This window comes from Phyllostomus hastatus, unplaced genomic scaffold (assembly GCF_019186645.2).
Source record: "Phyllostomus hastatus isolate PE091 unplaced genomic scaffold, TTU_PhHast_1.1 phas_scaffold_755, whole genome shotgun sequence".
Taxonomy (NCBI): Eukaryota; Metazoa; Chordata; class Mammalia; order Chiroptera; family Phyllostomidae; genus Phyllostomus; species Phyllostomus hastatus.
In genome coordinates, this window is record NW_025334039.1 from 7,671,353 (window position 1) to 7,690,178 (window position 18,826).

The following is an 18,826-nucleotide window of genomic DNA, read 5'->3' on the forward strand; positions in this document are numbered from 1 at the left end:
TGTTTTGTCCTGCATTGCTGTGGTTGCTGCTATTGATTTTAATGTCTTTATATTATTGAGTCGATCTCAATATTTCTTCGGGTGATATGCTAGATGAAATTTTGGGTCAACAGAAATCTTGATTCATTCACAATTAATTAAACTACTCATTCGGCAGCTAATCTTTTGAAAGCCAACTTCATTAAAACCAATACTAAGTTCTATCTTGGAGGACTGTTACCAATTTACATGAACAAAATGACATATAAGTAATTCAATGATATAAAATTTTATAATCATTGTTATTAATACTAAAATATTAACTATATGATGGGTTGAATAGTGTCCCCTCTAAAATTTATGTCTGCCTGGAACGTCAGAATATGACCTTGGGAAATAAGATCTTTGCAGGTATAATTAAGGTTAAGGGTTGACATGAGATCATATTGGACAAGGGTGGGCTCTAAATCCATTGAGAGTGCCCCTATAAGAGATAAGATTTTTTTAGTTCTATATGAAGGGAAAAGTTCTCAATTTAACATACGAAAAAATAATTGGCTCATGTAATTAAAATCCCTTGATAGAATTCTCTAGTTTTAGGTAAAGCTTAATCTAAGATTTCAAATAGTGTAACCTGAATCCAGCCTCAAACGGCTCTGCTGTTTAACTTGGCTTTATACTCAGATTTTCTCTGGTTACAAGATGGCTTCCAGCAGTTCAAGTTCCATAGGTTCAAGTATAACCAAAAGAAAAAAAGGAACTGTCTAGTCAGGCTCAAGTCAGAAAACGTGAACCAGTCTACGGCCATACCACCTTGAACACGCCCAGTCTTGTCTGATCTCGGAAGCTAAGCAGGGTCGGGCATGGTTAGTACTTGGATGGGAGAAAACATGAACCACTGTAGGTGCCTCAGAAAGAAGAAATTTAACACAGGAACCTGGTTTCATAGGAGAAGAAAGAACAAAGACAATAAACAGGAGCAGACGAGACAACCCAGAGATGAGCAACCCTAGGAAGCCACTGCACTTTGAGGGCTTGGAAGTTCAAAAGAGGAATCCAGAAGCCCGGGCCTTCAACAATAGGGTAGGGTTTGCCCAAGAAGGGATTCAATCATTACTAGAGATGCCATGTGAGGCAGAGAGCAAGGGGGAAATACCCTGAATTTTCCCTTTCTGTCCTTCCATTGATTTAACTTAGCCACAGCTAGCTGACAGGGGAACCTATAAAATGCATCTCCCAACCCCCAATACGAACCGAAGTCATTTCTGTGTGTCCGTCATCTTTGAGTTCTCCCGTGGTGTTCAGCAAAAGAATCTTGTACTTTTAGTGGGGATTCAAGTCTCTGTTGTTGGAGCAGATGGAATCCAACTGATGCAGCCCCAACTCACCCTCTTTTCCACTGACTAGCTAACTTTAGGACTTCAGGGTTGCCCCAGTATTTTAATACAAAAAAAAAAAAAAAACTTTGCTTGCTAAGCAAGCTCCATTTTGGCTGACTTCAGGAGAAAGGGAGATAAAAGCCCATTACTTACAGAAGGTGTTTTATTGTATTCACCAAAGGATAATGGGGAGAAGAATGCAACAGTATAACAATGAAGGAAGGAAATGAACTAATTCCTGCTTTGGAGTAAGTATACAACAGCTGTGCACCTGGCTAATGGAGTGTTTTCCAAAAGTAAAGCAAAACAAAACAAAAAATGATTAATTATATGCACTAAGTCAACAGTGAGCACTTTTCAGAGAGAGGAGGAAATGCCCCATCACTGGAGTTATTTGCATCCTCTGAATTTGTAAATGCTGCCTCAGGACGATGACTATGGGAAGTATTCCTCCTAAAAGTGTAACTAATATCCATGGGGATATTTTATGTGACAATCATTCATTTTTTCGTATGCTATTCTCTTTGTATGTCAAAGAAAATTAAATGATCAGAGGGTTACTACAAGTGAATGAATGTTCACCGTGGCTTCTCCGGGGGTGAAAAATATACCATTTGTGTTGTGAGAATTCATCTTTTTATAAATTATCCCCTCAGGCTCAATAGGGTGTCATTTGTTTGCATATTCTTTGAAATCCTGTTCCCAAATGAAAGCTTGTTGCCATTACGTTCAGTTTATTGCCAAAAGTACACACAACTGTTTAATAAAATATATGCAATAAGGGAAGATGAAGAACGAAATGAGATTTTCCCTATTTCAACATAAAGAATTGAAGTAATCATCAATTTTATTAGGCAAACAGGGCATGCCAATTAGAATAAAAGATTCCCTGAAGCCGTGTCAAATACAAAGTAGAGAAAGTAATTCTACCTAGCCCCCTATTTACAGTTGTGGAAGTTATATAATTACTGCATAAATACTCATCAAAATTCTGGTGCGAAACCAGGTACAAATGAAATAAGGGAAAGTTACACATCAGACTTATAACAGGCGGAAAACGGAGAGGCAGCCCCGCCCCTGCGGCACTCATCACTGCACGTCCCAGATTTCGCAGAGCAGCGGGGTGAACTTGTGGTCGTTGACCCGCCACGACATCAGCATCTCCGCGTGGTGATGATTGAACGTCCGCAACTCAGTCAGGCGGCCCAGGAGGCAGGCGAAGTGCTGAGGGTTTTCCGGCTGGTGGATCTTGCACAACTTCTGCAGCACATCGAGCAGAGGTTCCTGCAGCTTCTCTACTGCCTCTCTGTCCTTTATGTATTGCCTATCTGTTTGGAAGTTGAAGATAAAACCACGAAATTAAAAAGTGGAATGTTCAGCATAAGTATATCGTATCGTTACCCTTTTCTGAAGTAGAACTTAACACCTGTTGTACATTTGAAATGTACACATGAAGTGTTAAACTGGATGAATTTTTACACATGCATTCAATCACAACCAGGTCATTTAATCACACTCACTTAATCACGTCTAGATCAAGATACAGAAAATTTACTGCCCTCAGAGGCCTCCCTAAATTCCTCTTCTGATCAATGCCCCCAAAGTAACCTGAGTGGTGAACCTAAGCGTCATTTCTGGTGGCATATCCCATGGACCGGGATTGCTGGGTCACAGGGTTTATGCATGTGTAACTTTAGCAGGTACTGCCAACATGTTTTCCTTCTTTTTAATTATAATTTTTATGGTAAAACAACTAGCTTCTGACTTAATACCATGTATAAAATGGTTTAAGGCCACAAATTAAGGCCATAAATGTGGCATCACTTAAACCCAAATAATTAAGCAAAAACCAGAAAAATATATGTACAAAGGTATTCACTTCAACATTGTTTAAAACAACAGAAAATTGGAAATATTCTGAATATTCAAACATATGGTAAAAATTAAGTAAATGACTGGTTATCAATACAATGTTATATGATACATGCATGACAATAAACTTTTACCAGTATAATTTTTAATGACATGAGTAAAGACTTTTAAATAAAAGTACACTTTTTTAAAAAGCATATTTTATATTATGCTAAAATGTTTATCACAATAAATTTAATTAAAATTATAATAGATAAATACAAAGCTGTAAAAAATATATATGTAACTTCATTTAGGTCCCTGCCCATATCCAGAGAAAAGCCTTCCCTGACCACTAATTAAAGTAACACTCGACTGCCACTTTCTTCTCTTATATTCTCATCTCTAGCATTCACTACCTCCATGATTACCGCAAATTATTTTTGTTTCTTCAGTTATTATCTTTACCCTACTAGAGTGTGGAGAGCTCCGTGTTGCTGTGTTCTCCCCGTTTCTTTACCGCATGTCCCCCAGTGTCTAGAACCATGGTTAGTGCACAGTCGGTATCAAAAGTGCATTTACTGGATGGACATGAGGTTTTGAAAACAGGCTGAGGAGAAATACGCTGATGTGTAACCATGACTCAGTGTGAAGCCATGGGGGTATAAGCATTTTACTTTTTTATGTTTCTGTGTTTTCCTGATTTTCTTCATAACAATATTATGATTATGTTGAAAAAAAAAAGAACCAACAGCATGCAAATAAAAATCTCACATTGAATTACCTGGAGAGAGGATAACGATTGCTGTAAGCAGAGCATACTCTTCTTGAGTCATTTTTAATTCTGCCACACTTTTATAAAAGCTAAACATCGGTGTTATATATTCATCAGAGATACCTGTGAGGGAATTTAAAAATTGCAGAGGTAAAGTTGTTGTAGAACTGAGAAGCATAATATTACAAACACATGACACACACACGTTAATATTTGCACCCATGCGCAGCCATTTAAACAATACTATATATTCCATGTTCCAGCCAAAGGCAGGGCAAAAAAGGTCAGATAACAAAATCCTCAAAATACAACTAAATCAATGATCTGTATGTCTTTCATTTTGACAGCGCCTTTGTTTTAGTCACTACTGTCTGACAATAAATGACAATGTTCCTGAAGAAGTTGCCAGAAGAATCTTCCAACTTCACCATTTTCTACATGGGATTTGTTCATCTTTTATATATTAATATCTCTAATTAGGGCATAGATAGCATCTTACACCCCCCACCTCCCGCAAATTATTGTTCTTCAGCCCAGAAGTATGAACAGCTCCACTTAATAATGGGTAGAGTTCTTATCAGAGTTCTCGTCTCTCTCTGAAGTACCAAACCTGTTTATCCATCGCCTACTAGGCTCTGGTACTTGGCTGCTCTCTTCAAACTCAACATGTCAAAAATTAAAGACACCACGCACAGAACTAAACTCTTCATCTTCCTCCAAGTCCACCTCATTCCTAGCGTTCATGTGATTGGTATTCCTACCCACCCAACTGCTCCCTCCTGAAAACTGAGATTCAGCCTCCCTCTCACTCGGCCAGGTGCTGACTCCTGTGATTAGACCTGCTACCTCTCACTTAGGGGCTCCCTTTCCTCTCCACTACCCCTGGAATTAACTTAGTTTAAGTCTCAATTCTTTTCATCTGGAATACTGCAATGGCCTCCTCACTGGCCTTCCTGTCCTCAGTTTAATCCCCTTCCACCCATCCCGGAACTACCTTTCTATATAATTCAAATCCCACCCCGACTTCCTACAAACCTTCTAAGACTCTCCGTGGCTTTGCATAGACATTCTTCCTTTTTACATAGGAAACTCCAGGACCTGCCCCTGCCTATCCCACCACCCACTGCTCACCCACATGATAATCTAAGAGATCAAATTACTGAGTAGTAGTTATATATTGGGCAACATTTCAAATACTCCTCATGGCATAGCTCATTTAATCTTTCTGACACCCCATTAGATAGGACAGAGAGGTTATATAGTTTGTCCAAGGTCACACACCTGGTGAGGGGTGGAACTAGAGTTCAAACCAACGCTAGCAGGCTCCGGAGTCCTGGCATTTATTTGTGACTAAGCTGCTCGACCTGTCCGTCATATCACAGAGCCCTCAGTCCAGCTGTGCTCAGCCACTGCAGTCCCTACACGATGTACATTGCCCGTTTCTGTACCTGTGGTTCTCTCTGATTGGAATACCCTCCTTCTTTCTTTAGCTAGCTTACTCCACTTTGTAAATGAAGACTCCTTTGTGTCACTTCCTCCACTCATTCAACAAATACTAGTTTGGTGCCTGTGCTGTGCACGGATCCACTCCAAAAGAGCTTTGACTGGGAAATGTGGAGAGAAAAAGAAAGCCTATGATGCGACCTAGGGGTGGATTACGATGATCACGAGTTCCCAGGACTGGGCCAGACTAGAATGCTCTATTCCATCCCCAAACAGACCTGGAGCCATAGAGCTTTGGCGAGTCGAACCAGGATAAAATTGGATTCCAGATTCTAGAAGGTCTAATTATCATCTAATATTACATTTCACAGAATCAGAAAGTCTAAATCCTCACCTTTATTTCTTTATTTTAATTGTTTCCTTTTTATTGAATTTATTGGGGTGACACTGGTTAACAAAATTATATAGGTTTCAGGTGCACAATTCCACGACACATCATCTGTATATTGTATTGTGTTTACCACCCAAGTCAAGTCTGCTTCTGTCACCATTTGTCTCCCCTATACCCTCCTCTGCCTCCCCCCACTCCTTCTGCCTGGGCAATCCCCACACTGTTGTCCTTGACCATGAGTTTTACCTCTTTTTAATCCTCACCTTTAGCGGAACCTAAAGAAGTGTGCCATACTGACCCCTTAACCTTACTTTTAGTCAAAATGCCACGCTTTTCTCCCCTTTGACTTTGGATTCTCTGAGCAACTCCAATGGACTCTCCTAACAGCAGTGTCTTTGTTCAGCACCTTGGGGATTACACCATGTGGAAGGCTGTCCTCTACCCAGCTGTTTGAGATCGAACTGAATACCCACGACCAACCTAGACACAACTTGAAATGCAGAGGGTTGGAGTGTGAGTCTGGCAGTCCCAGTCCTGTCTTCCAACAAACATAATGGTTCAGAGGTACTGAGCCAGCTCTGAATTTGAAACCTGATTTATGACTTGATCTTGGGCATATTATGTAATCTCTTTAAGCCTCAGTTTTCTCATCTATGAAATGTAAATTATAACAATAGTAAACCCTCCATAAATATCAGAGCAAATAATGACAATAAGAGCTATTACCATTGTTATTCAGGAGAATTGGATTAACACATTAGTTCCATCTTAGTCTCAATCATCATAAACTTAGATGAAGCTCATGAATTTTTGTGTTTGCAAAGCTATATTTTGCTTTGCTTTTACATTCTGCTGCTTACTAGGGATGAATACAAACTGACTGATCAGTGATTTGCCTCAGTATTTTTCAAGGTAATAAAGCTAAGATCTGTATTTTCCTGGGAAAGTTGTTCTTTTACACCTTCAAACAATGGCAGTCTCTGGCATTTGGGGACTACACAATCAGTTGTGTTTATCTAAAATAATACCTCATGACTGTGTTATTATTTTAAATAGTAGGTGGCAATTTGGGAATAATATTAAACACAACTGATTTTAAAATATTTAATTTTGAGAGATCATCTTTGACTACCTAATTTTCTATTTTATTTATCTTTATAAATCCCAAATCACCTTTCAAAGATGTTACTTCTACTGGCTATCTAATTGCAGTTGATAATTCTGAAGGTTAAATGAAGGTTAATTTTGATAGGTTAAAATGCTTATTACACTTTTTTATCTCATACATGTTGTAAAGAACAAAAGTGAACATAGAGAAAATGTAGAAAATAAATAACAGAAGGGTTTAGAAAAATAATTTTCCTACAAGATGAATCAAATACAAATATGCTTTTGAATTAGAATCAATCATCAGAATTAACCACAACAGCATAAACTAAGTGGTGTTTTAAGTCTCTGTGAACAGCAATTTCTAGCATGAGAAATGTAACAATAACATCAGCCTGAAGGGGCAGTCTTTTCCCATCTTCCTGCTTCCTCCTTTCTGGAGGCTGGTTTCAGGTTTGTTTCAATTGGGCTCTTTATGCCCAATTAGCTGATTTTTGGTCGCAAGGTGGGGCTGTTCTCTAACTTAATCACAAAGGCTACTATGAAAAAGGTTAAAAAGTTGTGAAGAAGCATTTATGTTTCTATTCCTCTATTTCTTCTTTTCTTTTACTTTGTTTTTTAAAATTTTCATGTTTTTATACATTTTTTAAAGAGAGATCTCTTTTAAAAAAGTGATTGATAAATTAATTGTTCAATGATCAGAAATATTCTTGGAAAGAATAACCATTTGGTAGGATTAACACTGTGCTGTTGTAAGTTGTTATTTTAAATATAAATTTCTATATTTCCCAATTAACTTTCTAGTTTTAATAGGAGACAAAAATGGAGCAGAGGTAGGGGTGTGCGTATTACATATAAGTGTGCATTTTATACAAGGGATCCTTGTCAGGCTAGGACACCCCATCAAGGCCAAGGTGAAATCGTGTTTTCTCTCTGAAGCTTTCTCTGTCACGGTGGAGCAGAATTAGTTGCTCTCTTCTGTATGTTCAATTCTATTGCACCTGTCAATTCATTTCTCTCCATCATATTAGGGTGTGAAATAGCACATAAATTTGAGGACAGCAGGAGCCAACTGCTGTACCAGTGCCTGGCACACTGCCGGGCCCGTAAACTGTGCTCCATAGATACTGCGCATTCATCTCTGTCTCCTTGGTAACTAGCATCCTGCTGGAGACATGGCAGGGGATTAATAAATGTATACTAAATTAGGCAATATTACATTTTGCTAGTATTTCTGTGATGAAGGTGACATGGGTATAAGATGTGAAGGGGGACAAGGGTGCCATTAAGACAATGGAAATGTTCTCGTGGTGCTAACAGATGGGACCCTGGCCTCTGTACCACTGCTTACTGTACTCAAGAGTCATTTGTGCCATAGGGTTGGCCTGGAGGTAAAAGCTCCCAACAAATTAGCAACTCAAAACAAAACTATTTACATTATAAAATATTTAATATAAAACATTTCATAAATAATATACTTTTCATTAGTCCTAGTGGCTTAAACTTATCTGGCCACATTAGACCTCACCAGTGTTCAGGAGCTGACAGGGTTTGGACCATCAAGTCCCAGATTCATCTCAATGAAATTCACTGCGTTTTGCACAGCTAACCTGTGCCAGGCACTGTGATAGTGCTGGGCACAATCCTGGAGCAGTTCACAGATTAATGGAAGATGCAGATACAGAGATAAATACATAATGCCCAGAATGGAACACATATTAAAGGCTTGGGAAATACAGCTGAGCACTGATGGGAATACAGACTCTTCCATTAGTTTAATATTTTCCCTTATTTTGAAAAAATGTTCTTCCTATGATTTGAGCCCCAAATTTGTCCATGCCAAAATTATCACATGACCACTTTGAAAAGCCAAAGGAGAGGTGTTAAGAGTTGTAAACTCTAATGTAAGCATTTACCTTCCTTACAAAGATGCTGCCATTTGTTTACATTTCTAACCTTTCTTTCAAAGACAGTACTGGAACCACAGCTTACATCTGCTTCTTTAGAAAATTTAGTTTATAGTATTGTCTTTCATTTGTTTTCAAGTCTAAGGCAGCAAATTCACATATATTTAAAGAGCAGAAAAGTAAACATAGTATACTATATACAGTATACTTTACTATGCTACTATAAACTAACTGTGACTTTATCACTCTAATAAGAATTTCTCCTTTCTCTGACCTCACTGCCTCTATTCGTTTTATCATTTACTCAAAAACCACTGGAAATTGCTAACTGTGCTTATACTTTATCTCTCAACCAAAGGGCAGGAACCATGTCTTCCTGGTCTTTATATTCCCTACCAGCTGATACGGGGCAAATATTAGATCTTGGTGAGTGACAGGTGCAACACAGAGAAAGATTGCAGGGCTTTGAGGGGAACAGCTGTGTTCATCCCTGGCACTCTGCTGATGTGATTAACTGCGTGACCTTGGGCAAGTCGTCTAGCCTCTCTAAGCCCATTCTCCCACCTACAAGACAGCAGCACAGCATCCACCTTCGGGGGCCACTGGGAATACAAGGATGGCATATGTAAAAGCAAACCACTGCCAAATCACAAGATAGACTGTCCCCCTGATAAACACTTACTAAATTGAACACTTCACTTCTGCCTGTTATAGAGATCAAAAAGGCCACAAAATACTATGAACTTCAGAAGTTATTTATATTTTAACTAACAGAACAAGTTTCATTGGTTTGTGAGATGTCATGGCTAATTTCTTTGTTAAAATGTGAACTCTTTCAGTGTTAGCAAGCCTATTTCAGTCCTATCGTATTTTATGGTATTATATGATTATTCCTATTTTTAATGAAAATTTCATCTTAAAATCTAATTTTCATAAAACTACATTACGAATAAAGAAATTGATGCACTAGAATTGTGTGGAAACAACCACAGGTTGTGTCAGATATATGTTCTGAAGCCTCACTTCACATAAATAAACACTGTAACCTTCATTAAGTAAATGTATCTCAGGAGACAGTATCTTAATGCATGTAATTGGGATTTAATAATAGCAAACAAAGGAGTATGAATTTGGACAACAAGAAAAGAAATTTACACTATATTCTTTAAAGAGTTGTGTAGGCATAAACAGGGCAACTGAGATATTATTTTACTGTGGAATTAGAGGTACAATAGAAATAAGAATGCGTTATATTTTCATAGGAATGAGAAGTTATTCTAAAAGGTCATCTTGCAAGATCAGGTTGTATGTGATGTGTGGAAGAGCTAATGTTCTGAAAATCCACTGGGAGAAGCAAATTCATAAATATTAATAAGTAGAACCATAATTATAGGTAATAAAAGACTACACAGCATGTGAATCTGATGCTTTTTATTTTCACAATATGTGGTTGATGTTTGGGTAAAGTATCTTATTATGATCTAGAGGCATGTGTATTTATTTATAGAGATCGCCCGTTAGAAAACGTTGATTTTGGACTTTTCTGAAACTTGCAGAATCAAGTTCTGAAATTCATGCTATCGAGTAAGATTTTTCTTTTTGCTTACATGTTTTTAACCTGCAAGACCCTCACCATTTCTTACCTAGTGACTTCACTGGTCTCTTCACAGGCCTCCGTGCTTCTTGCTTAATCCCTCTAAATCCTGCCTCGTATCACTGCTGGGAAGATCTTTCTACAGTACCTCTGTGGTCATGTCACATCTACCCAGAATATTACAAAGGCACCGCATTATATAAGGAATAAATTAAACTACAGTACTTTTGTGGCATTCGACATCCTTAATAATCTAGTACTTACTATAATTTTAGCTTCATAAATATTATTTTTAAATAATATTACAGTACTTCTGAGTCCTAGGCATGCTTATTCCCTCTCTCATTCCTTCACATCTCTGCACTCCTCTATTATTATATTATAATGGCTATATATCTTGGAATGCCTTCCTCAGACTTTGGTGGCTTGAAAAGTTCCTAATCCTCTTCCATGATTCAATTGTCAACTTTCAAGCCTTTCTGACTCACCAAACAGACTCACACTGGAGGCAGGGATTGTCACAAGGAACGAGACTGAGCCGAGTTCCTAGAATTAGACGCAATATAGGGCTCCCCAGAGTTTGCTGAGTCTGGGGCAAGACTGGACCTGTTGGGGTGAATGGGGTGTTCTATACAAGGAAAGAACCATCTAAAAAGAAAATAAATGTCCAGAGTCATAGCTTCAGATAATCCACCCACCCATCCAACCATCCACCCATCTACCCACCCACCCATCCATCCATCCATCCACCCACCCACCCATCCACCCACCCATCTAACCATCCACCCACCCACCCATCCAACCATCCACCGACCCACCCACCCATCCATCCATCCATCTATCTATCCATCCATCCATCCATCCATCCATCCATTTCACAGATGTTTGTTGAGCACCCACTCCAAGCCAGGCAAATGCTGGGTACTTAGGATAAAATACTAAGTCAAAAAAGAGGCCCCCCCTGCCTACAGTTTTTAATATCAAAGTCCAGGGGAGACTCTAGAACAAATACTAAAGTTAGACATGATTTCTAAGAGATCAAATTATTCATGGGGGTGTATTTCAATAGTTTTTAACAAAAAAGGGGGGGACATATAGCTGATAAGTAGTGGAGCCTGGATTCAAGTCAGATTCTTAATCACCAGTGTCTATTGATGTATAAACCAAAAATACATCAACCAGAGTAATATCTTCTGTTAATGAGACATAGCTGTAAAAATTAAAAATATTTCATCCCATGAGTCGTCATCTGTTTTTACTTTATTAGTTTTTTAAAGACTAGATTGGATTCACGTATTTTCTTAAACAGGGCCCTCGCAGTGTACAGAAACCAGGGCCCAGAAACCAAGAGCCAACAATTCACATTCAACAGCCTGAACTAACAGATTCATGCGTGTGAAAATTCAGCAGCTTCCATCCTTGATTCCTTCCTAAGGTGAACTGTTGATTACTAACCACAACTTTAAAATCAAGGTATTTGCCCATTAATTAGTAACTCCTTCCCCCACCCCAATCAATGGGCATAAATTTTCCGTTAAGCAAGATGAGTCAATTCTGGAGATCTGTTGTCTGTTCGACATTGTGCCTATAGTCAACAATACCACTAAAACTTTTGTTAGGAGGGTAGATTTTATGTTAAATGTTCTTACCACCATAAAGTAAGTTAAAATAATAAAATTAATCAGGATACTTAAGCAGCTGATCAAGTGACTGGCTAAACCATCAATCAGGAATATTTACTGAGAACATTAAATTGAGAAGAATTAAGAGAAGCAATAAAAGTTGTAGAACTCGATTGTGCCTTCCTGGTTACCTGATTCAACCCTTCTCTCTTACCCCGTCTCCTGGAGACAGACAGACAGACAGACAGATGCACACGTGCGCACGTGCGCGCACGCGCACACACACACACACACACACACACACACACACACACTATAATTAAGACCTTGAACAGGTAAGTGATACTATTGGTCCCGGACCAGAATCCATATTTCTGGACAACACAATGTCTTTCAAAGGGCGAAAAGCTGCAGTAATGTATCTCTTAGCTCCTTCTCTTCCTCCCCATTTGCCCCAGAGCAGGGGTCACATTCCTGGTATCTGCTGCCTCCTACCAGATGTCTCCCATCCTGGCTTATCCTAACATTGCTGGAAGGCTTGTAAAGCATGCCGATATTTTCCCTTCCTGCTCAAAAATCTTTAATGTCTCCCCATTACGTAGGAAATAAAGAATAAAAGCTTTCACCAAGCATTCAGAGTCCTCAACCATTTGGTTCTGACTCTATTTTCTTTTTATCTCTTTTTAATATAACTCTTCATCCAACCAAAACCAACCATTCACTCCGTGTGCATAACCTGAGCTTTCCTGCCTCCGTCCTTCTGCTCCTGCCCGTCCTCATCTCCTGCACCTCCACTCTGAGTGTCACATAAAACATCCTTCACGGTCCTGCAGAAATGCCAATGAAAACTTTCCCAAGCCCTCCCAACTGGAAGTCATCTCTCTCTGTTATTCCTTTTCCACATTTTATTTTAACTGTCTCTGTACAGTTCACATCTTCCCACTAGACTGCAAACTTCCCAGGGGAGGGAGCATGGCCGATTCCTCTCCTCACTATCACCATAGTACTTTGCTCTTACAGAGTTGTTAAACTAAAAAAAAAAATTAGTGGGTATATAGAAATAATGAATCTTTTTAAAATGTTTTAAAATCTACCAATGATGCTAATGATGCTTTTAGTCTTAAACTAAGAGGAGAAAGCATAATGACTATGGTAAGGCTGCGTTTAAGAATAATTTTTAATTTTCTTTTTTAAAAAGACTTTATGTATTTATTGTTTAGAGAGATGGGAAGGGAGGAAGTGAGGAGAGAAAAATCCATGTGTGAGAGATACATCGACTGGTTGCCTCTCGAACGCCCCCAACTAGGGACCTGGCCCACAACCCAGGCAGGTGTCCTGACTGGGAATCAATCCAGTGGCCCTTCGGTTTGCGGGCCGGCACTCAAGCCACTGAGCCACACCAGCCAGGGCAATTTTCAATTACTTTACTTATATTAAAGATACAGAGTGGCCTGAAAATGTTTCTTCCAATCTCTATTTTATAATACTGGTTTTATAAGTATTTAAACTTGTTCCAGTCAATTATAGAAATAATAATACTTTAGGAAAAAAACACCTTCAAAAGTCATCTCATTGCATTTATACCCCCAAACCATACATAAAATCTCTCAGGAAAATAACAACTTATTCATATCTTTTAAGAAATATTGCACAAAATTCTTGGTAACCCATTCTGATGTCTATCATTATTATTATTATTGTTTCATAATTTTCCTCATCCCTTACCTTCTCCCCTTTAGTAACCATCAGCTTTTCTCTGTGGGTTCATCTATGGGTTCTGTTTCTTTTTTTAAAAAGATGTCGTCTATTTATTTTTAGAGAGAGGGGATGGGAGGAAGAAAGAGAGGGAGCAAAACATGATGTGAGAGAGAAACATCCACTGGTTGCCTCTTGGACTCGCCCAGACTGGAACGGAATCCACAACCCAGATATGTGCCCTGACAGGGAATCGAACCAATGACCTTTTGTTTTGCAGTATGATGCCCACCCAACTGAGCCACACCGGTCAAGGCTGTTTCTGTTTTGTGTTGTTGAGACATTGTTGTTTTTCTGTTGTTCTGTTGAGATGTCACTTGACCCTCTGTGTTACTGTTACTCTATAATTAGTTAAACTGAATTACTCATACTATTGATATTATTTCATTTTCTCTTGAGAGGCACTGCAGCACAATGCTTAAGACATATGGCTTTCCCATTTATAAAATGGGGAAATAGGAACAATAATGGTATGCATTTCACAGGATATTTCAAGGATTTGATGGAATTATATATGTAAAGTATTAGAACAGTGTCTGAAACCTAGTAAATTACATATAAAAGTTGCTACTATTATTCCTTCTTATTTTTCCTTGAATAAAGATTGATAATAGTTTGATATATAGGCATTCAGCACTGGGGGCTTTAAATAAATGAATTTTTTTTCTGGACCGAATAACCAGGGCTCCTTTATGCTATATTTTTTACCAGACTAATTTTCCAAATTTTTGAAAAACCCCTCCTGTGGCCCTTCCTCTCAGCACAGTGAAAAGAGTACTGTTCGTATTTTGCTATTGCAACAAGGTTTTTTGAACCAAGACTCTGAAAGTCCCACCTACTCCACATGTATCTTTGCAGAGCCTTTCTCCTTGTTAGTCATAATGGGCATGTAACACTGTGGAAGACAAGCAAGAGTCCTGCCTTCATGAGTTGTGCAAATTCTTTCTTGCAAAAACAAACTCTTTTAACCATGAACCACGTCACTTACCACTCTTTCGAATTCTCTCTTCCAGCAAGTCAGCATGTCCCGCCGGAAGTTTCTTATTGAAAATCTCGGCTGAACGGAGGAACATGGCTTCAACTGCAGACCCTTTCAGCAGAGCGATCTGATCTTCGTGGTCCAACGTCTGAAATCCTGGGTGAAGAGGATAATCGAATCAGTATCAAGGTGCTGTGGATGCTGGAAAACAGTATTTCGTCAGCACCAGCATCCTCTCTGATAAAACATTTTCATAAAATTATTTTGTAGTTGTTTTAAGATTGGGTAGTCAAGCTCAGTCAATAATTATCTATTGATCTCTCCCAAAGAGATGGTGACTCTTATCTTCAGCAAGTAGGATCTGACAAACAAGTTGGGCAAAAGAGAATGTCAAACCCCGTCAAATATATATAATGGCAAAGACAGGCTGATACGGATGAAGCAACCCTCAAAATGTACAGGCAAACAGATTCTCTTTGATCATGTTTGTTACATCTGGTGTCACAGGTCAACTCTACAGAATGGAAGTATTCACAAGCCAAAGAAATCTTTATGTATCCAGAGGTTTAAAGAATTATTTGGCCAACTCATGAATCTTCAGCCAACCTGGAGAATGGGTAGCATTTCCAACAGGTGGCTCCATTGTGCAATGGATATGTGCAATGTGCACAGCGCATTGGACTTCCAATATAAAATCTAATGAAGGTCAAGTTGAGATACCTTCTCTGAGCTCAGCACTGCGCTGTGCAGGGCGGGGGGCGGGGGGAATGACTGAAGTAATGAATGACGAGAGTAATGAATGGGAAACAAACACAAGCTCATGTGCTCATGTGTATACACATGCCCCATGAATAGAGATAACATAATGCCTCCAGGGTCTAAATGGCTTAGGGAAGTATTAAATAGCAACGGGAGTTTGGGAGTTTAGAGAAGAAGGTAATGCTGAGGATCAAGAAATAATGTCAGAGTTTTTTTTAATTGTTTATGCTATTACATTTATCCCAATTTCCCCCTTTATTGCCCCTCTCCACCCAATCCGATCCCCACTCCCCTAGTCAGTCCCCACACATAGCAGTGCTATTTACAACAGCCAAGATGTGGAAGCAGCCTAGGTGCCCATCAGCAGATGAGTGGATGAATGTCACTGTTCTGGAGATTCTAAGGACCCCTTTGAGGGCAGGAGACATGCCACGTCTCTAGCACCCTGGACAGGGCCTGGCACAGATGCTACTCTGTGAACTGCAGGATGGGATGAGTCAACTAGGTCCCTCACAAAACACTCTTTCATTATTAGTATTGCATTGCTATTATTACTATTTGTAATAATGGCATTGCTATAATTATTGTTAAAATGTTTTTTTCTCAAGGGTTTTATTTTTGCCTTTTCTTTCTTTCCGTATTTTTAATTTTTTCCTTCTGATTTATTCACTCAACACACATCAATTGTACTCCTCTTCTCCCTCAGGAACCAGTCCAGGCACCGGATGGAAGAGACGTGTAAGATATTGCCATTGCTTTCAGATAAGCTACTTCTGATGAGTGAGACAATTTTTGTCTTCAAATATTTCCTAGTTCAAGACCAACTGAGCATTTGAAATGAAAAATCTTTTTCCATAAACAAATAAACATATTTCTCTCTTCCCAATGTCTTCTCCCATGGTTTTTACTCTTGAATAATCTTGTTTGTGATCAAGATTGCCTTCAGCTTAATTAGCATATAACAAATTAAGTTCTGCTTTCATTGTTAGTAAAGAAATGAGAGAATATTAATGTTTTAATGATAACAAGAAATTTCTCCTGAAATTTATGAGTTTTATGTAGGCTTATGTTTACCAATGACACATTTAATAAAATAATAGCAAATGCTGACAAAAGAAGGCAAATTAACATGTTTAATTAAAATCTGATGTCAGAAGTTACCTTCTGTAATTTAATATCACAGTGTTATGCAGCTATACAAGGTGTTTATTATACTCTTCTAGATCATGAAATTTTAATTTTTAAAAACTTACATTGAAACTGGGTCTAAAAGAATTGGAGGCTGAGAGATAAGAATCTTGAATTTCGGTTTCTTGTACTTTTCACAACAGATTTCTTGACTCAAATGCCCCTTCTCCTTCATACCACCTGAAAAACTCCTTGTTGTTTTAGATCCAACTCAAATATGATTCTCTCAGAAGCCTTCCTATCCTTCTCAGATACAATTAGCAATTACTCCCTCGCTATTTAAACAGCACTTTGTATATAGACTTTTACTATAGCATTTAATCTCTCCTTGAAGGTAATAGCTAGATACTTAGTATAGAGTAGGTATCAACACATATTTTTAAATGAATAAATTACAACTTTGCAAAGTCTCAATTTCTTAATTTGTCAATTTGGAAGAATTACTGGAAATGATTTTAAACATCCTATCTGGCTCTAACATTTTTATGTCTATAGTAGACACATTAAATCAGATGTGAGGTAATTCTCATTTTGCAACAAAGAGATTGGCTTCTCTTAACCTCACAAGAGCATTGCACAGCATAGCAGAGAAGTAACCACATGTAAAGATACCTGGAAGTTTCTTTGTGAATTCTACAAGAATCTGTACATGACTGGTAGCCATTTCAGTTAAAATGAGAAAATTTTCTTCTGCACTGAATTCTTCTTTTAACTAAATTAGAAGAAAAAAGCAAATGATTAATAAATAGGTAAAAGGATAAAGCAATATAAAAGCATTAGGCTCTAGAACCAAATTTCGACAATAACATTTAAAGACTCCACTCATATTCTGCAGATCCTTGGACAGCAATTACTGTTACCAAGATAGATATGAGACTTCTTACTCATTAGTTATTTAATGCTGCTAAAAGTTTAATGCATAACAAATTCTCAGCTCTAATCATCTCAAAGTAATATATTTATATATCAATTGCACTGGTAATGTAGGAAAGGCCCCAGAAAATATTAACTTTAGCCCATGCATTTTCAGATATTCTACATACAATTTTATTTGTAATTTCCTGAGGCATCCTCTGTTTGCTGTATGAATCCATAATATAATGTAGGAGAGTCTGTTGTTCCGGGGTGAGTTCAGTTTTCTCCTACACTGGCAGAAAAATGAAAGGTGTTAGGGAGGGGGGTTGTAAGGCATTTTTCATATACGCGCACTCATCTGGAGTAAACCAGTATCAGACATTGTTGGGAATACGCTCTGATACAATGTGTCATCGCCTCTTCTGAGTCCCTGGGCAAGCCAAATCATATTTCCCTAAAGCTGTCCCAAGTTACTCATTTTCTTCTCTGTAAAACAGGGAAGACAAAATATTTTGTCATGTATTTCTGAGGAATAAATAATGGCTTGGATATAAAGCCTATTGAGCCCATTCATAGACAAGTTCAGTGAAAGTTCAAGGTTTAGTCATAACTAAGGAAAAGTTCCCAAATATCAAACGAAGAATCCATTTGAGGTTATTCATTTAGAGCAGGGGCTGACACTATGGCCCATCAACCAACTCCACCTGGTTTTGGAAATCCACTGGGACACAGCCATCCTCCTTTGTTCATGCATTATCGATGCTACTGTACATTGAACGGTAGAGATGGAGACCATGTGGCCAAAGCCTAAAATAGTTGGCTCTTTACAGAAAAAAATTCACTGACCCCTGAAGTAGAGAGTCATTAATCTGGATGATTCCGACCTTAAGCATCTCTTTCTCCCTTACTAACATCTTTTGACCAGGGTGGACAATTGTGTTAATTCTTTGCTTCCTTCTACCAAAGTGTTACTGATAAAGCATTATGGCAAATAATACATTTATACCCAATAATTTTTCTGAAAAAAAAATAAAATAATATATTTGAAAAACTAAACATGGATGAAGTTTCTTTTGCCAGTAGTATAATAAATATTAAGAAGGATGGGACTTGAACAAAAATGGATTATTGGATTTTCAGCTATTAGCAAATTAAAATTCCTTGAAATGCCCCGTGCCTTATCAATTTGTTTAGCTAATCATACAAGAAGCTATTCCTCTATTTGTCCCAAGTTGCTCAAAG

General features: G+C 38.2%; 1 protein-coding gene across 4 annotated transcripts in view; it reads right to left on the reverse strand.

Annotated features, from left to right (window-relative positions):
- Positions 1-2,075: 2,075 nt before the first annotated feature.
- NR1H4 (nuclear receptor subfamily 1 group H member 4) overlaps positions 2,076-18,826 on the reverse strand; it is a 66,997-nt gene continuing 50,246 nt past the window's right edge. For all 4 annotated transcript variants that reach the window (XM_045826479.1, XM_045826478.1, XM_045826477.1 and 1 more), the window contains 5 exons: positions 17,773-17,871; positions 17,342-17,441; positions 14,792-14,938; positions 3,994-4,107; positions 2,076-2,686 (listed from right to left, as the gene is read on the reverse strand). In XM_045826479.1, the coding sequence (XP_045682435.1) occupies positions 2,448-2,686; positions 3,994-4,107; positions 14,792-14,938; positions 17,342-17,441; positions 17,773-17,871 (699 nt within the window). In that variant the 3' untranslated portion in view covers positions 2,076-2,447. The remainder of the gene's footprint in view (positions 2,687-3,993; positions 4,108-14,791; positions 14,939-17,341; positions 17,442-17,772; positions 17,872-18,826) is intronic.